General features: G+C 38.7%; 1 protein-coding gene across 6 annotated transcripts in view; it reads right to left on the reverse strand.

Annotated features, from left to right (window-relative positions):
* NRF1 (nuclear respiratory factor 1) overlaps positions 1–22090 on the reverse strand; it is a 146177-nt gene that overhangs the window by 85378 nt on the left and 38709 nt on the right. For all 6 annotated transcript variants that reach the window (XM_058724304.1, XM_058724303.1, XM_058724308.1 and 3 more), the window contains exons 2-3: positions 10030–10261; positions 1127–1241 (exon numbers count right to left, since the gene is read on the reverse strand). In XM_058724304.1, coding sequence (XP_058580287.1) covers positions 1127–1241; positions 10030–10252 — 338 coding nt within the window. In that variant the 5' untranslated portion in view covers positions 10253–10261. The remainder of the gene's footprint in view (positions 1–1126; positions 1242–10029; positions 10262–22090) is intronic.

Raw genomic sequence — 22090 nt, forward strand, 5'->3', positions numbered from 1 at the left:
TCAAAAGCCTTCACTGACTTCTTGGGGCACCTGGGTGGCTCAGTCAGTTAGGCATCTGACTTGATTTTGCCTCAGGCCACGATCTCAGTTTGTGAGTTCGAGCCCCACACTGGGCTCCGTATTGACAGTATGGAGCTTGCTTAGAATTCTCTCTCTTTCCCTCTTTCTCTGCCTCTCCCCCCACCCCCCAAAATAAAGAAATAAACTTAAAAAAAAAAAAAAGCTTTCATTGACTGCCCATCTTACTCAGAACAAGAGTCAAAGCCCTTATACTGGACCAAAGACCCCATGACATGGCTCTCTACTACTTTTTTTTTTTTTTTTTTTTAAGAGACATAGAGTGAGGGTGAGTGGGGGAGGCAGGGGGAAAGAAAATCTTAAGCAGACTCCAAACCCAGCATGGGAGCCAATACAGAGCTCGATCTCACGACCCAGAGATCATGACCTGAGCTGAAATCCAGAGTCAGACACTCAACCAACTGAGCCACCCAGGTGCCCTCTATCATATATACTACTACTCTGACTCAATCTCCTCTCATTCTCTCCCTGACTGTTCCCCAAACATGACAACCATGTTCCATCCTACTTCAGAAACTTTGTTCTTGCTATTCCCTCTGTCTGAAAAGCTCTTTCCCTAGACATCAACAACGCCCTTGCACTTACTTCAGATCTCTGTTCAAAGTTTGCCTGTCAAAGAAGACTTCCCAGACTATCCCTGTAAAATAAACCACTCTATATCCCCAAGCCCCAACCTTTCTATTTTCCTTACTCCACTTTATTTTTTCCCAAAGTATCTACCTTCATTTGACATTTTTCTCCCCCCCCCAGAATAAGAGCTCTTTAAGGGAATCTGTTGTGTTCACTGTTCTATTCCCAAGGCCTAGAACAATGTCTGGCACAGAGCCGGCATAAAAATTTTCTCTGAATGAACTGAAGTGATATTATACATCTGTTCATCATTTCTAGTTTCATTTATTTAATTCCATAGGAGTACTCTGAAGTCTAACTCTGCCATCAAGGGATCTAACTCGGTATCCTCAATGCACCAAATAACATATGTTCTAACTGTCATCCGCACCATGAAGCGTTTGAGGAACAGCAACGATATGGATAAGGGAGCCCTCACCGAAGCAAACGTGTTTGCTGTCTCTTCCGGATAGATGGATTAGACTCAAACACATGAGGCCGTTTCCGTTTCTTTCCTGTTGCCACAGCAGCAGCAGCAGCCATTCCCACGGGACCTGAAATAACAACGTATGCGCGACATCAGGCAAAGCCTGTGAACTATACAAGACAGAAAACAGAGGTACAGAAAAGGCAGCACTTATCTAATACCTTCTCAATACAGAATGTTCCTGATATGATCAACATACTTCATTATTGTGCAACATGAGTCATATTTTCATTTACCAATAAAACAATGAATCTAAAAAAGTGATGGACTTAAACACCTCCCGACCATGCACTAGCTAAATTTTACATCATGTTTTGGTTGCCAGCATGCCCATACTGTTGAGGCAATATTCTCAGAGGTGCCAGATGAAACTGCAGCATTGAGAGGAAGAGCTTGCCAAAAGAAAACAAAGTCACAGATTTCAAATCTCACTTCCATCCCTGTGCCCCTCTTTCCATTACCCCAAGTTAAAGAAGTCAGAGACAATCATTCATACTTGGATCTCAAACAGTAACAACACCTGTAAGAGGAATATCTGGAAGAAAATTATCTTAATTGGATATTCTTTCCTTACATATCTGAGAAATTGTGCCTAAAATGGAGTTGTTGATCACAAAAAACCTGATGCTGGCAGGAAAGAGATGACAACCATGCCACTCTTAAGGAAAGCATGTTAATAAAAGTTGGTCTGGCTTGCCCTGAGATTAAAATGAAGCATAGGCCCTAAGGAATTTTTGGAGTCTCTGATCCATGGGACCTCAATATATCAAGGACATTCCATTTTTTTTTCTTTTTTTAAGCAGATGATCCACTTTTATCTTTTTTTGTAAACCCTATAAAAAGCTAAAATGAAAATTACATTTACTCACATTTATACTGGCATATGTGTTATATTATGTTCTAAGTGGCTCAATTAAAATAAGCCTCCCTGGGGGTGCCTGGGTGGCTGTTAGTTAAGCATCTGACTTCAGCTCAGGTCATGATCTCACGGTTCATGAGCCTGAGCACTGCGTCAGGCTCTGTGCGACAGCTCAGAGCCTGGAGCCTGCTTCAGATTCTGTGTCTCCCTCTCTCTCTGCCCCTCCCCTCCTCACATTCTGTCTGTCTGTCCTTCTCTCAAAAATAAACATTAAAAAATATTTAAATAAGCCTCCCTGAAAATCTAGACAAATCTCTCTACATGTTATTTAGTAGTATAATCAGTCTGACTTAAATAAATTCCTCTAAAGAGCCCCAGAGCAAGTCAAAAAATAAATTCATCCTTTTTACCTTCTTTTCCAACATAAACAGCTGATAGATGAAAAAATATTACTGATGCATTTATCCAGCATTTTATTTTTTTTAATTGAGATAAGAACACTGAACATGAGACCTACCATATTAACTTTTTAAAAATTTTATCTTCATTTATTCCTTCTCTGATGCTCTTCCTTTTTTTAATTTTATTTTTTTAATCTACCATATTAAAATTTTAAGTGTATAAGATAGGCACTATTTTGTACGCCAGATTTCTAGAATTTATTCATCCTGCATAATTGAAACTTTACACCTGTTGAAGAACAACTCTTCATTTCCACACCCCCGTCCCTGGCAACTACCATTGTACCCGTTCCTGCAAGTTTGACTAATACCTCATATAAGTGAAATCACGCAGGATCTGTTCTTCTGTAACTGGCTTATCTCACTCAGCATAATGCCCTCAAGGTTCACCCATGTTGTTGCCATATGGCAGGATTTCCTTCCTTTTAACGGTTGGATAATATTCCATTCTATACAGGAGCTCCTGGGTGGTTCAGTCGGTTAAGCGTAAGTCTTGATTTTGGCTCAGGTTATGATCTTACAGTTCATGAGACCAAGCCCCCTGTCGGTTGTGCTCTGACAGCACGGAACCTGCTTGGGATATTCTCTCTCTCTCTCCCTCTCCCTTCTTCCCTCCCTCCCTCCCTCCCTCACCTGTTTGCACACACACTCTCTCTTTCAAAATTAAAAAAAATTAAAAAAAAAAAACATTTAAAAAGATATCCCCTTCCAGATATACACATTTTCTTTAGCCATTCATCTATCAGTGAACATCTGAACTGCTTCCACAACTTAGCTATTGTGAATAATGAACATGGGAATGCAAATAACTCTACGAGGTCCTAATTTCAATTCTTCCAAATAGATATCCAGAGGTGGAATTGCTGGATCATAGGATAGTTCTATTTTTAATTTTTTGCAGAAACTTCATACTGTTTTCCACAGAGGCTGTACCATTTTACATTCCCACCAACAGCATACAAGGTTCCAATTTCTCCATATCCTTGCTAATATTTATCTTTTTTTTTTTTTTTTTTTAATGCTTATTTATGACAGCACAAGAGGGAGAGGGGCAGAGAGAGAGAGAGAGAATCTGTGTTGACAGCACAGAGCCCAATGGGGGACTTAATCTCATGAACCATGAGATCATGTCCTGAGCCAAAATCAAGAGTCAAATGCTTAACTGACTGAGCCACCCAGGCCCACCCCCCCACCCCGCCTTTTTTTATAAGAGTCATCCTTACAGGTGTTAGGTAATATCTCATGTGGTTTCAATTTGCATCTCCTTGATGATTAGTAATGTTGAGCATCTTTTCATGGGCCTGTTGACCATTTGTACATCTTCTTTAGAGAGATGTCTATTTCAGTCCTTTGTCCATTTAAAAAAAATTTTTTTTAACGTTTTATTATTGAGAGACAGAGAGACACAGAGCGTGAACAGGGGAGGGGTAGAGAGAGGGGGAGACACAGAATCTGAAGTAGGCTCCAGGCTCAGAGCTGTCAGCCCAGAGCCCAACACGGGGCTCAAACTCACAAACTGTAAGATCATGACCTGAGCTGAAGTTGGTTGTTTAACCAACTGAGCCACCCAGGCACCCCTGTCCATTTTTTAATCAGGTTGTTTGTTTTTATTCTATTGAGTTGTAGGAGTCCAACATTTTATTACTAAAACTTTCAAATACAGAGCAAAGTTGAAAGATTTTTATAGCAAATATTCATATATCTTCCACTTACACTCTACTATTAATATTTTACTATCTGCATCTATCCATCTTTTTTTTTTTTAAGTTTTTTAAAGACTGTTTTATTTTTAAGTAATCTCTACACCCAACATGGGGCTTGAACTCACAAGCCTCCAGATCAAGAGTTGCATGCTGTACTGACTGAGCATGAGACAGCCAGGTGCCCCCATCCATCTCTCTACCCATATCATTTTTTAAATTCTGATGCATGTATGGTTCTCCTAAGTATTCAGTAGGAAAATCATGGGCTAGAGTTCTATATTTGTTTATAATTTTTTCTTTTGAGGTAAAATTTACATATACTGCAATGTAAAAATCTTAAGTGTAACTTCAATCAATTCTGAAAAATGTACACACCTATGATAACTAATCTATCAAGATATATAATACCACTGCTACACAAAATTCGCTTATGTCCCCTCCCAGTCAGTTCCTATCCAATCTCCCAAAAAGTACCTACAATTCTGATTTTTATCATCCTATATTAATTCTGCCTATTCTAGAACTTCAAATAAATAGAAATCATACAGAATATACTTTTTTGTGTAAGGTTTCTTTCACTTAGAATAATGTCTTTGAGGTTCATCCACACTGTTATATGTATTAGTAGTTTGTTCCTTTTTATTGATGAGTAATATTCCATAGTATGAATAAGTCATAGTTAATCCATTACCCTACTGATAGACACCCAGGGAATTTCAAGTTTTAGGCTATTAAGAATAAAGATGCTTAATTAATTTATGAATTCAATACAATTCAAATAAAAGTCCCAGTATGGGTTTTTGTGGAAATTGATAAATTGATCTTAAAATTTAAATGGAAATGCAAAAGGCCAAGAACGGCCAGAATAACTGTGAAGAATTTTAAGAATTTTAAAAGGTGCACTCCTATCAAATATCAGTAGTTACTATAAAGTAGTTACTATAAAGCAATAGTCATTAAGACAGTGTAGAACTGCCTGAAGGCTAGACAAATAAACCAATGCAACTTAATGAAGAGTTCACACACATCTTGTGTCAGAAGACCAAAGTGGGAAAAGGATGAATTATTAAAAATATGGTACTGGGGTGTACCTGCGTGGCTCAGTCGGTTAAGCGTCTGACTTCAGCTCAGGTCATGATCTCGTGGTTCATGGGCTCGAGCCCTGCACCGGGCTCTGTGCTGACAGCTCAGAGCCTGGCACCTGCTGCGGATTCTGTGTCTCCCTCTCTCTGCTCCTCCCCTGCTAACACACTGTCCCTCTCTCAAAAATAAATAAACATTTTAAAAGATTTAAAAAAAAAAAAAAAAAGGGTACTGGGACAGGGGTGCCTGGATGGCTCAGTCAGTTGAATGTCTCTTGATTTTGGCTCAGGTCATGATCTCATGGTTCATGGTTTCAAGCCCTGCATCAGGCTCTGTGCTGACAGTTCTGAGCTTGGATACTGCTTCACATTCTGTGTCTACCCGTCTCTCTGCCCCTCCCCGTCTTGTGTGTGTGCACGTGCGTGCTCTCTCTCACCCCCCTCAAAAATAAATAAACATCAGGAAAAAATTTTTAAAAACCCAACATAGTAAAAATCTTCATAACTTCTACAATACACTGTTGTAGAGCATTTATAAACTCAGGGTTAAGAATTCCTTAAATAAGACTCCAAAAGGATAAGCTGATAAATTTCACAATAATATAAATTAAAACCTTTATGGACAAAAAGAAATAATAAAAACTTAGGGAAAGGAGTGGTCAACAAATCGGGAGAAGATAATAAATGCAATGCATATTATCAAGAGAAGAACAGTATTAAATTTATGTCAATAACTCTTACAAATCAATAAGAAAAAAAAACGATAACCCAAATGGATAAAGGCATAAATAGGAAATGTGCAGAAGAAGAAAAGTGAATAGTCAAAAAAGATCTGAAATGGTGCTCTATCTTGTCTTTCTGCACTGTCTGGAGCCTCTTGCTCAGACACAAGTAAATTCAACCAACAGCGAGATATTTCATATTCGTCCAACTGGCAAAACCAAAAAACGATTGGCAATACCAAATCTGGTATGGATTGGAAGCAAAAGGCACATTGTTTGTGGGAATGTAAGTTCACACAACGATCCGGAAAGACATTTGGAACATTTAGTAAAGTTGAAAACGTGCCCATCTTTGCCCTCTAATTCTCCTCTTGGGTATACCCTTTAGCATTGTTTTCAAACTGCAGGTTTCTGTTCTTTGGTGGTTCATGAGTAATTTCGTTTTGTTTTTTTTTTTGTATTTTGTGTTTTTTTAAATAAAATGGAATGAAGTGAAAGATTCTAGAACATATCAGAGAGCATGTCACTTGCAGAGGGGTGTTACTCCATGAGAAACTTACTCAGTTATATGTGCATTCATTTCTCCTAGATCACAATGTAAAATGTATCACTGTGGGAACTGTCAAGAGTTTGAAAACCAATGCCAAAAGAAACTCTCACAATTTGTACAAGAAAACACAAAATAATTTTCATTTGCAGCTATTGTAATAGCAAAAACTTATACAACCTAAATGCTATAATGATATATGACGTATTTAGATGATGAATGGAATACCAAATAACAGTTAAAATAAAACTGCCACATTATCAATATGAATAAAATCTCAAAAAAAAAACTGAATAAACAATGTTACACAGAGAGAGGATTAGAAATGATATCACTTAGGGGCGCCTGGGTGGCTCAGTCGGTTAAGCGGCCGACTTCAGCTCAGGTCATGATCTCACGGTCCGTGAGTTCGAGCCCCGCGTCGGGCTCTGTGCTGACAGCTCAGAGCCTGGAGCCTGTTTCAGATTCTGTGTCTCCCTCTCTCTCTGCCCCTCCCATGTTCATGCTCTGTCTCTCCCTGTCTCAAAAATAAATAAAACGTTAAAAAAAAAAAAAAATTAAAAAAAAAAAAAGAAATGATATCATTTATATAAAATTTAACACATGTCAAACCAGGTTCAGTATTATTTATTGATACATAGGTGTACAGCAGAAGTATAAAAGAAATGCATGAGAATCAGAAAGATCAAATTTAGAATAGCGGTTACCTCAGTGGAGGGAGAGAAAAGAATAGGATTAGAAAAGCAGCAACCTGCTTCCCTTCCCTCTCTGTTCACCTTACTTCATTATTTCCTCCAGAGTCCTCAGTGCTTTTTATTTTACTTTATTATTTGTACCCTTCTCTCCACCACTGGTCTGTAAGCTACTGTAAGAGCAAGCTCCTGCCTGTCTTGTTTGTAGCAGCTATACATAGTGACAGAGAGTATACAGTAATTCCTCAATAACTGCTGAATGGTTAAATGGTATATCATCTCTACTAGCTAGGCCTCAGTTTCCACATTTGCCACATGAAAGTGTTAGATTAGACTCCTTTCCTAATTTTAACACTATGACAATTCAGCACATACAGTAATGTAGCAAAACTCTGTCTCAAAAGCATCTTCCTTCCTAGGGAAGAAGTTGACCTGGATTCATTATGTTAGGATGCCCTCTTCTGGGAAGTATAAAAATTTCAAAAATATATTTTGCAAACATTTCATGTGTTCTTGCCACTAAGTTTTATTTTAAAGTCACAATTCCAGAAATACACAGTGGATAATAACTGATGGTAATTAGATCGTTTTTCATTACACTTGTCTTCTTCTCTTTAAACATAGCAAATACTAAAAAGATGAAATATGTTGGCTATTCCCGATAATTGATTTACTGTTCAGCTTTCCCTAAATATCTTATAAGATCAATGTTCTTTATACAGTATCAAACCAGGCATGGCTTACATGGAGTCTTCCACATAGTGCTTAACATACAATGTAAATAGCAAAGAGAATGGTACAAAATATAGCCCAGCTTTAAGTCATTTAGTGGCCCAGAACATCTCAAAACCTTAAATTGGATTAAGATAATCCAGGATTTCTAGTGTCCTCAGGCATCTGGCAGAAGCAAAGAAAAATCCTCTCTAGAGGACAATAATATTATTCTAGACCCCAAATTATTTCTAAAAGTAAATTTACAAACACACCATCCGGCATTGATTTAAATATAACCAATACATAAAGAGAAAAACTAATGTAAACAAGAAATAGCACTAACAGCATATAACAGAAAAAGACTCACGGGCACTTCAGAGAGTAGAATTACCAAATATACTATAAAATCATGATGCTTTCACAGAGAATAAAAAAACTTTTTTTTCTACTACAACTAGAAACTATAATAGTACAACTTTGGGGAGAAAAAAACCTACTAGAAATTCTAAAACAAGAAAAAAAACTATATTACTAAAATTAGCTTTCTCAGTGATCTCAGTGGACAGATTTAAAAGCACCTTAGACACAGTTGAAGAGAAAAATTAATAAACTGGAAGAGAGTTTGAAGAAACCCAGTCCAGAGACTGAAGCATAAAGAGACAAAATGATAGTAATACAGAATAGAAGGTGAGAGACATAAAGGACTCGATGAGAAAAACTAACATATTTAATTGGAGTCATAGAAGGAAGAGATGGAATGGAGCAAAGGCAAAACTTGAAGCAAACTCTATAGTGACTAAGATTTTCTGGAACTGATGAAAGACATCAATACACAGATTCAAGATGTTCAAAGAATCCTAAACAATTAAATGAGAAGTCCAGAGCCAGATATAGCACAAAAACTGAACACAGGAAAACCAAAACAAAACAAAACAAAACAAAAGACAGAGAAGATCTTAAGAACAGTTGGAGGTGGGGTCTGTGTGGGAGATAACCTTCAAAGGAGCAGCTGTTAGAATAAAGGAGTTGAATTCCAAAAAGCAAGGATGGAAGCCAGGACAGTGGAAAGAGTTTCTTAAATATGGGGGGGGGGGGGGGGGGGGGGAAAGTACCAACCTAGAATTCTATACCCAGTAAGAACATCCTTCAAGACTGAAGGTTAAATAAGAACATTCTCAGACAAATAAAAACTGAGAGGGGCGCCTGGGTGGCTCAGTTGTTTAGGCATCCGGCTTCGGCTCAGGTCATGATCTCACGGTCCATGAGTTCGAGCCCCATGTCGGGCTCTGTGCTGACAGCTCAGAGCCAGAAGCCTGCTTCAGATTCTGTGTTTCCCTCTCTCTCTGTCCCTCCCCCACTCATAGTCTATCTCTGTCTCTCTCTCAAATAAATAAAACCTTAAAAATTTTTTAAAAACGAACACTAACAATGGATAAAACAAAAAATAATGTCTTGTATGGCTTAAAATATACAAAGAATCAATACACAGAACAATAAGAGCATATAGGTCAGGATCAGGGGAATAAAATCCGAGTGTTCCAAGAAAATTGCATTATCCCTAAGAGGACAAAAGTACCAGTTACAGAAGACTTCGAAATAAGTTAAAGATGTATTATAATTTCTAGGGGCACCACTCATCATAAAAATATGTATAACTTCCAAACTGACAAGAAAAAAAATTAAAAATTTTCCAGTCCCTCCAAAACATGAAGGAAATATAAACAAAGAATAAGTGGGATGAAGAGAAAGCATACAATAAACATGGTAAATTTAAATCGAAATATACCAGTGACTACATTCAATGTAAATGGACTAAGTGCTTTAGTTAAAAAGTCAAAAGATTGCTGGAATGGATGAAAAAACAAAAACAGTCATATCGTTAATAGTATATGATTCTAAAGCTTCAGTGTCAGTATAACACAAGCACAAGTTGTAAATGCAAGGTTTAAAAAAAAAAATCATGAAGGTATGATATGGAGATGTATGTGAGAGTGCCTGCATCCTAGGCCCTTTCAGATATGCACAATACCAGAGGTAAGCGAAAAATAAAGAGCATCTGATCCAAACAACATTACCTGCAGCAGCCAGATGAGCGGTGACCTCATCAGCCGCTGTGGAGTTGAGTATGTCTGAATCATCGTAAGAGGTGTCCTCAGGAGAAGAAGGAGAGTCTTCATCAGCACTCAGCATACTGTGCTCAGTGTAGGTGGCCACATGGACCTGCTGTACTTGTTGGGCAACTGCATGGGCTTCTATGGTAGCCATGTGTTCAGTTTGGGTCACTCCGTGTTCCTCCATGAAGATTTACTGTCAGAAGAAAAGGCAAAGAACAGAATTCAGTGTGTAATATAACACAATGCTTATACTAAGCAATATTTTCCTCAAGAGCAGAGGAAGGCTACAATTTCACTACATACCTCACCACACCAAGTCATAGGAAATGGAAAGCACCATTCAAATATGACCTAAAGAATGGTAGAATGTTTCCCTGATGTAAAACCATTCTGATAGAAATTCACTGTGCTAATTTTATCCCTCAGGTCACAAAACCGTAAGTACTCTTGATATCACATATAATAATAAAAAGATACTTTAAAGAACAATAAAAAGATACTTTAAAGATCTTGATGACTCGCATTTGAAATTGTAGACATAAAAACACTTAGTAAGTGGGGCATGTGGGTGGCTCATTTGGTGAAGCATCCAACTGTTGATTTCAGCTCAGGTCATCATCTCATGGTTTGGTTTGTGGGATCAAGCCCCGTGTCGGGCTTGTGCTGATAACATGGCACCTGCTTGGGATTCTCTCTCCTTCTCTCTCTGCCTCTCCCCCATTTGCGTGTGCGCGCATGCGCACTCTCTCTCGTTCTCTCTCTCAAAATAAACTTAAAAAAAAAACCAGGAAGTAAATGAATACTTAACATTTTCTTTGTATTTCAGACAAATGGAAGTTAAGCTTTATTTTTCCCAAAAATAAATCACTTAAAATGGTCTTTCTGCTTATAAAACTGTGCTTCTTATAAACCTTGATATGATAAAGTAATTTTTTAAGTTTATTTATTTTGAGAGAGAGAGAGAGAGAGAGAGAGAGAGAGAGACAGAGCAGGGGAGGGGCAGAGAGGGAGAGAGAGAGAATCTCAAGCAGGCTCTGCACTATCAGCACAGGGCCTGACATGAAGCTTTATCTCACGAACTGTGAGATCATGACCTGAGCTAAAATCAAGAGTCCAACACTCAACCGACTCAGCCACCCAGGTTCCCCATGATGCAGTAATCTATAAAGTAGTAACATAAAGGTTTGTACTTCTATGGCAATTTTAATCTGTCCCCTCTTCCCCCTCAACTTACAGAAGTGCGTTATCCTTAAAAATTTTTTTGAAGCAAACATACATATGTTCATATACAAAAGTCAATTGCTTTCCTATATACCAATAAACAAATAGAATTTGAATTTAAAACACGTTGCCATTTACATTAGCAGGCGAACAAAAAACCAAAAAAACCAATAAACAAAAACCAGAATACTTAGGTATATATCTAACAAAATATGGGCACAATCTATTTGAGGAAAACTACAAACTCTGATGAAGGAAATCAAAGAAGAACTAAATAATAGAAACAGATTCCATGTTCATGGATAGGAAGATTCAATACTGTCAAGATGTCCTAAATCGACCCATGGATTCAATGCAATCCCAACTGGAATCCCAGCAAGTTATTTTATGAATATCAAAACTGACTCTCAAGTTCATGTGGAAAGGTAAAAGACCCAGAATAGCAAACATGACACTGAAGAAGAACAAAGCTGGAAGACTGATACTACTCTGTTTCAAGACTTATTAAAGCTACAGTAATCAAAGCAATATGGAATTAGTGAAAGAACAAACAAATCAATGGAACAGAATAGAGAGACCAGAAATAGATCCCTATAAATACAGTCAACTGATCTTTGACAAACAAGCAAAGGCAATACAACGGAGCCAAAAGAGTCTCCTCGACAAATGGTGCTAGAACAACTGGGCATCACATGTCAAAAGTGACTCTCCACAGACTTTACACCCGTCCAAAAATTAACTCAAAATGGATCATAGACCTAAATTAACATGGAAGACTATAAGACTCCTAGAAAATAACATAGGAGAGAAGTTAAGTGACCTTTGCTATGGTGATGACTTTTTACAGACAACATCAAATGCTTGATCCATGAAAGAAATAATTGACAAGCTGGACATCATTAAAAATTTCTGCTCTATGAAAAGTACTTTCTATGAAGATAATGAGAACACGAGTCACAGACTAGGAGAATATATCTGTAAAAGTCATTGGATAAAGGACTATTTTCCAAAACATACAAAGAACTCTTAAAACTAAACCATAAGAAAATGAACCACCTGATTAAAAAATGGTGAAAGACCTGAACAGACACCTCACCAAAAAGTTATACAGATGGCAGATTAAGCATGTGAAAAGATGTCCGATCATGTCATTAGGGAATTGTAAATGAAAACAGTGAGATAATAATATACATCTACTGGAATGGCTAAAATCCAAAACACCAATACTACCAAATGCTGGTTAGGATGTGAAGCAACAGCAATTCTTATTTATTAATGGGGGGAATGCAAAATGGTATAGACACTTTGGGAGATCGTTTGGAAGTTTATAACAAAACTAAATATATTCTTAACACACAATCCAGTAATTGTGGTCTTTGGTATTTACCAAAGAAGTTACAAACTTCTGTCCACAAAAAAAAAAAAACCTGTTAAGAGATGTTTACAGCATATTCATAATTGTTATACCTGGGAAGTAACTGAAATATCCTTCAGTAGGTGGATATCCATTCAACAGAATGAATAAATCAACTGTGGAACATCCAGATAATGGAATATTGTTCAGCATTACAAAGACATGAGCTATTAAGCTATGAAAAGACATGGAGGAACCTTAAATGCATAGCTAAGTGAAAGAAGTCAATGTTAAAAGGCTACATATTGTATGACTACAACTATATGAAAGGTCTGGAAAAGGCAAAACTATGGAGACAGTGAAAGAATCGGCAGTGGTTGCCAGGGATGAGGGGGAAGAAAGAATCAAAAGGCGGAGCACAAATTCTGTAGGGTAGTAAAACTACTGCGTATGATACTATAAATGGTAGAAAATGTGTCATTATGCATTTATCAAACCCATAGAACGAAAACACAAACAGTAAGCCATAATGTGAATTATGGGATGATAATGGTGTGGCAGTGTAGGCTGACCTATTAGAACAAGTGCACCACTCTGGTATGGAGGATGTTGGTACTGGGGGAGGCTGTGCCAGGGTGGGGGTGAGGGGGGTACATGGGGAAACTATGCTCTCCCCTCTATGTGTCAATTATACCTCAAGAAAGGTTAAAAAAGAAAAGAAGTTCTGACACATGCTACCACACAGATGAACTTGAAGACACGCTAAGGGAAATAAGCCAGTCCAAAAGGACAAATCCTGTATGATGGATTCCACTTACATGAGGTCTCTGAAGCAGTCAAATTCATAGACAGAGAGCAGAAGGGTGGTTGCAAGCGGTTGAGAGGGGAGGGAAAACAGAGGGACGGCCTCACAGGACAGAGTTTCAGTTTTGCAAGATGAAAAGAGTTCTGGAGGTTACACAGCAATATAAACGTACTTGACACTACTGAACCGTATACTACGAAGTGGTTAAGGTGGTGGGTATATTTTATGTTATGTAGATTTTTCCACAATTAAAAAAAAAAAAATCATCCCTGACATCAGTGTAACTACTGTGTGAAGGATAAATGAATGACATCATAGAGCAGAACAATAAAACTAGCCGTTATTATCTTAAAAAAAAAAAAAACTTTGCATATTGTTTGATTTAAAAAAAAAAAAAAAAGAATACAGGGGCACCTCAGTGGCTCAGTTGGTGAAGTGTCCAACTCTTGGTTTCAGTTCAGGTCATGATCTCATGGTTTGTGGGATCAAGCCCTGCGTCGGGCTCTGCACTGACAGCATGGAACCTGCTTGGGATTCTCTCTCCCCCTCTCTCTGCCCCCCCACCCCGCTCATACTGTCTCTCTCTCAAAATAAAGAAATAAACTTAAAAAAAATATTTAAAAAGAGTACAATACTCTGAAATAAGTCAAAGACAAATGCTATGATTTCACTCATATGTGGAATTTAAGAAACAAAACAAGCGAACAAAGAAAAAAAGAGACAAACCAAGAAACAGACTCTTAACTATAGAGAACAAACAGATGGTTACCAGAAGGCAGGGGGATGGGGGGAATACATGAAGGGAATTAAGAGTCACTGAGTGATGTATGGAATTGTGAAATCACTATATTGTACACCTGAAACTAATATAACACTGCATGTTAACTATACTGGAATTAAAATTTAAAAATAATTTTAATAAAAAAAATTCTTAAAGGTAAAATTTCTCAGTCAAGAGTATATATATTTTAAATTTTGATGCTTACTGACAAGCTGAGTGTTTAATCTCTACTTGTATAACCCACCCAGCCACCCACCCCCAATCTGGAATTCAACCAGCATGCAATAGAATAAATACAGCACTGCATGTCTAGAGTTTACCAGTAAAAAAAAGAAAGGCAGCCAGACAGCTATAACCCTTATGGCTATAAGTAAGAAGAATATACTTATCTATTCAAGTAAAATTCTTCTATCATTTTTATTCTACTCTATTGTAAAACTCTCCTTTTCCTTCTTTGAAGACTTCTGAGATCCTTGGTTTCTCTGAGTGATTGCTTTCTTTCTTTTCCCTAGAGGCCTACCCCTACCCTTACCCCTTCAGAGAGCTTTCTTAAGCCCCATCTTGTTATGTCTTCGTTCTTCAGGTCAACTGGTTCCATGTAGATGATGACCAGATCTTCGCCTTTCAGAGAGGCTCTTGATTTCTGTTTAATATTCTTGTGTTGTGTCCAAAAAAAATTTTTTTTGCTCTAACTTTTTAATACCTTCTGTCACTCTCACACCACTATACATATAACAACTCATCCTTCTAACTCTGATTCCTAACTTTAGGACTATTCAATTATCTCAAGGAGTATTCTCTATTTCAAAATAAAATTCACTTTAATTACAAAATAAAACAACCACATGATGTCTCAAATCTACAAAGGTCAGGAATCACTGATTATCATTTGACACCCCCCCCCCCCCCCCCCGCTTTCCACACGTTCTTTCTGCTTGAGGTCATCTCCCCAGCCCTGTATCTCTGTGTGGCATAATGCTTTCATGATTGTTTCTTCAAATGGAGCTTTGGAAGATACCTGGTAAAATAGCATGTATTTAATAAGAGAAAAAAAAAATTTTTTTTAAAAAGGTAAAATGTTAACATTTGGGAAATGTGGGTAATGAGAGATCTTTATACTATTTTTGCAACTTTTCTAAAAATCTAAAATTATGTTGAAATAATTTTTTTCTTTTCTTCCTCTTCTCCTCCTCCTCCTCCTCCCCCTCCTCCTCCTCCTACTTTTCCTTCTTCTTCTTCTTTTCTTCTTGTTTAAAGAAAGCTATCTAGGGGCGCCTGGGTGGCTCGGTCAGTTAAGCGTCCGACTTCGGCTCAGGTCATGATCTCACGGTCCGTGAGTTCGAGCCCCGCGTCGGGCTCTGTGCTGACAGCTCAGAGCCTGGAGCCTGTTTCGGATTCTGTGTCTCCCTCTGTCTCTGCCCCTCCCCTGTTCATGCTCTGTCTCTCTCTGTCTCAAAAATAAATAAACGTTAAAAAAAAAAAAAATTAAAAAAAAAAAGAAAGCTATCTAGTAAGGTTTCTTCCATATCCTAAGTTTGGTGCATTTCAGAATATTCAAGGGACTATATCCTATCTCCCAGATTTGCACATATCCAAAATGCAATTTGGACACACTATTTAAGTTGCACAATTAAACACAATATACGAGAGGAAAACACCATGAAAATACTGTTTTTCCATCCATTTCACTGTTCTAGAGTGAGAGACAAACTACGTAGGTCATTTTTAAATTCTGGGTTCTTCAAAATTGTTTTTAAATGATTTGGGATTAGATGGCAATCTAACTGCCTTTCAAAGGGATTTGTCCACCATGCACTTGGTGTAATGGATTTCCATTCTTTCCTGCAGAATGCGGTCCGCGGCATAAATCAATACGGCAGTCTGTTTCACAGGCCTGTCACTTGTGCCCAGTGCCTCATCACTTTCCACCTCTCTCCCCATCCCACCCTGCAGCCTCTCTAACCATTTCTTTCAGCACTCTGTAAAAAGCAAAGGCAAAGGTATTTCAGACTTCTCTGAACCAGAGAGGGATACTTGTAAATGATGCTTTCGATGTTTTCATAAAATAACACATAAAATAGGATGTTTAAAGCCAGATATGACTGGCGCGCGCACGCGCGCACACACACACAGACACACACAGACGCACACACACACACACACACACACTGCTGGAGGTCATCATTTCTAGTAAACCATTTTAACTTTCATCCATGCGGAGTCAGATTCTGCAGACAGCAAAACTGATAGGAAATGCTAATAAATGAAAACAGATAGTAAGAATGTTTAAAAACAGCACAGACTATTTATTATCAGATTGTCCAGGACGCTTGGGATAAGTTACTTAACCCGTAAGCCTCAATTTCAACATTTGTTTTTAAGTGAAAAGAAAACGATAGTACCTGTCCTCAAAGCATATGAGGTTAAACGATATCATCCAGATAAAGTGAAAAACACAATGCTCAGGCACATAAATGCTCAATATTAATTATGATGATGACATCAGAATTCCTCATACCCTTTATGGTCATACCCTTCTTGACTCAATACCTGACTAGTCTTGCAAGGACTGGGCCTCAATTTCTTTATCTTTACATGAGACATCCAGCTCTGAGAATATGGTTTTCTTGTGTGCAAGATTTTGAGTCGGGCATCTAAAAAGCCCTTCCTTATTATACTAACTCTGGCAACTGAGATACTGTCCTCCTAGACATAAGGAAACAGTAGAGAACCCACAACTCCAGCCTAATTGTATGAGAGTGCACAAAATGGAGAGCTAGTAGATGAACCTACAGTGACTCCTCCAAACAGATGTGAGAAGCAAGGTGAAAGCAACTTGTCACTCTAGATACCGCATCCAAATGAAGGTACATGTGGGGCCAGTGATGTTCAGCAGATTAGTCAACACTCCACTCAAGAAAGTCATTCCCCAAAACAATAACATTGCATTTAATAAGTTTACTAAAACCTCTTTCTTTCTTAGCTGGATCATCATGGGGTTGGGAAGGAGTGGTCTGGTACAGAGGAGTTCCTGCTCTTGCCATTCTGGGCCAGGAAGGGCGAGACTGAAAGGTAATGAAAAAGGCCCAGAAAAACGGATTTGCCTGTCTCCAAGCACCCTGGTAGTTGAAGTCAGTAACGCCTAGGAAGCTACCAGAATTTGGATGACACGTCCAACAGAGTTCAATTTAATCTAATCCACACACAATGGATAAGATTAAGTGTAGAATATTAAAAAAAATCAAAGTATAAAGAGCAGGCCAGGAAATCCAATCGAGGTATAACTTAATGTAAAGGAAACCGCTCGGCTAATCAATAGCATTATCATATCAAAAGAAAAACTGCCAAGAACTGCCAAAGGGAAAGTCTCAGAGCCAGGCTGCGTCCACAGTCCAAACCAGGCAGAGTAAAACCAAGAGGTTCAACCTATATTCTCGGACATGTCCAGAATCTAAACTCCATAACTAGGATAGAAATTTCGCTCGACAGAAGAGCCTTTCTCAAGAAAGCCTAAAGTTAACAGTAGAATTTGATTCTTGGGGGAATGTAAAGTAATGGATCAAAATCTCAACACAGCAGGAAAAAAAAAAAACTGCACAAGAAAGTCAAGGTGAAAAGAGCAGCACGGGTAAAATGTAGCTTAATTCTGCGTAATAAGTGGAGCTTAAGACAAGAAGAATCCATTTGATCTTCCTAGGAATATTCTCTTTCAAAAAGCCCACTGGTGACACCGGACTTGAAAAAAATATCCTCCCACACCACTGTGCTCTCCAAAGAGGGAGAAAAAATGAAGCCACAGTCATGTAGGCAGTTGATTGTTTTCCATTTTCAGACTCCAACTATAGGTAAAAATGCAGAAAACTAAATATAGTACAAAATAGAATGGAAGGGTTATGAACCATGACCATGTAAAAGCACAGATAAAACTGAGAGAAATGAGGAAGAAGGGGTGGGGGAGTGGAGGAATGGCTAGGAGCACTGACATCCCATCTTCATGCAGTGAGGGAGTCAGGAGATGCTATTAAGAGCTAATGGAAGGGGCACCTCAGTGGCTCAGTTGGACTCTTGATTTCAACTCAGGTCATGATCCCAGGGTCGTGGGATCAAGCCCCCCATCAGGATCTGTGCTGAGTGTGGAGTCTGCTTAAGATTCTCTCTTTCTTTCTTTCCCTCTCTCTCTCTCTCTCGCTCTCTCTCTCTGTGCCTCCCCCCTATTCACACTCTCTATAAAAAAAAAAAAAAAAAAAAGAGGGGCGCCTGGGTGGTTCAGTCGGTTGAGCGTCCGACTTCGGCTCAGGTCATGATCTCACAGTTCGTAGGTTCGAGCCCCGCATCAGGCTCTGTGCTGACTGCTTGCTCAGAGCCTGGAGCCTGCTTCAGATTCTGTCTCTTTCCCTCTCTGTCCCTCCCTCGCTCACGCTTTGTCTCACTCTAGCTCTCAAAAAGAAAATAAATAAATAAAGGTAAAAAAAAAAAGAGCGAAAGGAAGAACTCAGTATGACGATGTAACCAACAAAACTAGAGGGGAGCACAGGGAACACTGAGGTAATCCTTATACAGAAGGAAATCAAAAATGCCCACATCTGATAAACCAAGAAGTGGTACTGACATATTATTTACAGTTACAGAGTGCTTATTGTTTGACAATATCATAAACAAAATTTAACTATTTTATATATTTTATAGAGATATAAAAATGGTCAATCATCTCTGAAAAGTAGGACTTTTCAGGGGGTAGGGAAGAGTGTGGCAAAGGCCATTGATTTTTATTATAAATCCTTCTACTTGATTTTTTATCATGAGTGTATACTTTGGCTTCTACCAAAATAAACTTTTAAAACAAATAACTAGAAGATAGCCTTCCAAACTGAGCCTTTTGAAATTTAAGTGACAGACTATAGCAAATTGTCACTAGAAAAATCAAATTCTTATCTTATGCTAAGAATCAAGAGAACAGCACAGATCAAGTTTAGAAATCATCTTGCCTTGCGTAAGAGTAACTTCTTAATTTGGAGCATCTGAAAGTAACAAAATTTTGTATGACTGCAATCACACAGTATTTTTCATTCTGATATGTTGACAAAATTTGTAGATATTCATTAATATTAACAACAGCCCAAGAATCCAGTTAATAATAGTGCTGTTATATAATATGTGAGAAAAAAAGCTCACTACACGACATCATCATGACTTACGGATGAGTATTCGCAGTATTGTCAAACTAATACTGTAAGCTCATTGAAGGCAGCACTTGGGTCCATCAAGTCTCTATGAATAGCAGCTGTCATCATTTGCTCTTTAATAAATGTTTGGGTATATAATTGGTTGCATATTTTAATTACTAAAGCAAAACCCAGGCATTACGGTTTCTGTAGTTTCCCCATAAGGCTGTGATGGCTATTCATCTCTTGTCTTTCGGTCCCAAGCCCTTCTATTGTGCTGAAGTGCTGTCTACCCAGCTTTGGGCTGGGTCAGCAGCCAACCTTTACCAGACTTGCCTGCCAGTTTCCTGTTAGGTTTTACCAAGGGGAAGCAAAAGTGTGGACTAGGAGGAGGGAGGGAGAGGGGATTTCCTTGTAGTTCTCATTCCTATCCACGTTGTTCCAGCAAAGAGGGCAGCTCCATCTCCCAGCTCCAGCTGCCCCTTCTTCCCTGGTGGGTGAGCACCAGCTGCCTGGCATCCCACTCAGAGATCCGGCTACCAGCTGTGTGGGGGCCCCTCTGAACTCCGAGAGTCTTCTCTTCTGTTCCTCCAGCCCTAGGGGTGGTGGCTGCCAGCCGTAGTTCTTAGTATCTGGATTACCTCGATGTCCACTTTTTGCCCCTTCAGTCTTCCAGCACCTAGGTAGCTAGCCCATTCCCAGAATTAAATGCCCTGAAATACCTCCTATGGTTTACTAGGCCTGGATTGATACAAAGGGAAGAAAATATGTACCCTCATCAGAAATAACTCATAGAGGGGCGCCTGGGTGGCGCAGTCGGTTAAGCGTCCGACTTCAGCCAGGTCACGATCTCGCGGTCCGTGAGTTCGAGCCCCGCGTCAGGCTCTGGGCTGATGGCTCGGAGCCTGGAGCCTGTTTCCGATTCTGTGTCTCCCTCTCTCTCTGCCCCTCCCCCGTTCATGCTCTGTCTCTCTCTGTCCCAAAAATAAATAAAAAATGTTGAAAAAAAAAAATTATAAAAAAAAAAAAGAAATAACTCATAGGGTGCTGGTAAGCAGCAAAACTTTATACTGACTTGTATAAGTCAATACAACAAAATGTATTGATATTTTATATTGTCAATAAAGTAGATTCTAAGGACATTTTCCGGTAAGATTGCCACTAGGGTTTGTTTCCACACATTGATGGAAGGTGAACTCAAATCTTGAGTCTGATGAATCATTAAAACAAGGCTAAGTTAGAGAGTATAATATGAGTCATGAAGAGAGAAATGTAACACTTAGAAGTTAAGAGGGTAACAGACAGAAAGGGAGGTGGGAGATATAAATATAACCCTGTATCTGTTTGAGTGTATCTTACTTACTCTTTTTTTTTTTTTTTTTAATTTTTAATAAGCTCTACACCCAACATGGGGCTTAAACTCAGGACCCCGAGATCAAGAGTTGCATGCTCTACCGTGTGAGCCAGCCGGATGCACCTATAAAAAGTCTAACATTCCAGACACCTCAAAATCAACATCACAGAAATACAATAAGTGTGTTTTTATGGAAATATTAGTGACAAACTATTATTCACAAAAATATTTGTCATATTATTCAATTAACAGACTAGTTTAGGTGTCTGGACCAATCAAAGAAAATGTGGCAGCGATGGCAGTTTTGACCTTCATCTACCACTCTAAGCTCTTGGCAGATGGCACAGATCCTGCACATCTATTGAAAATCAACAGTGGGTACTATCTATAATTTCCAGTGTGGCTTGCAGCAATTTAGAGTTGTTAGTTTTTCTTAGAATAGAACTGAACACAAAGTGTACAAGGGTGTACAAAGTCTCCTCTCCATTCCCCCTCATACCTGCTTAAAGGCTTAACCCCACTTCTATAGCGAGGTGGTTAAGAGTACAGAGTGTCGGGGCGCCTGGGTGGCGCAGTCGGTTACGCGTCCGACTTCAGCCAGGTCACGATCTCGCGGTCCGTGAGTTTGAGCCCCGCGTCAGGCTCTGGGCCGATGGCTCGGAGCCTGGAGCCTGTTTCCGATTCTGTGTCTCCCTCTCTCTCTGCCCCTCCCCTGTTCATGCTCTGTCTCTCTCTGTCCCAAAAATAAATTAAAAATGTTGAAAAAAAAAATTAAAAAAAAAAAAAAAAAAAAAAGAGTACAGAGTGTGAAGCTCAAGTATTATTGGATTCATGTCTTTGCCGTGCCATTCACTAGCACTTTAGACAAGTTCCACTTGACTTCTATGCCTTGGTTTCATCAGCTTTCTCAAATGGGGAGACTAACGGAACCTACTTAATAGAATTACTGAGGACCAAATAAGTTAATAGGTACAAGGGCTTAAAACGGGACATGGTATGTAACAAGTCCTATGTAAGTGTTACCTATTATTATTATCATTATTAATTCCACATAGAAATATAAGCAAAGCATAGAAATGCCAAAAGGAAAGTTACATGATTTATTGTTATATTGGGGGGAAAAAATGCTTATAGATCACAAACCAAAAGGTTTTGGCCAGGGGCACCTGGCTGGCTGTCAGTGGAACATGTGACTCTTGATCTCGGGGATGTGGGTTGGAGTCCCACACTGGGTGTAGAGATTACTTAAAAATAAAATCTTAGGAAAAAAAAAAAGTTTGGGGCTTATAAGGACCTCTACCCAGAAGTAGTTCTTGACATTTTTTGGATTATGAACCCTTCCGAG

Source organism: Neofelis nebulosa, chromosome 4 (genome assembly GCF_028018385.1).
Source record: "Neofelis nebulosa isolate mNeoNeb1 chromosome 4, mNeoNeb1.pri, whole genome shotgun sequence".
Classification (NCBI taxonomy): domain Eukaryota; kingdom Metazoa; phylum Chordata; class Mammalia; order Carnivora; family Felidae; genus Neofelis; species Neofelis nebulosa.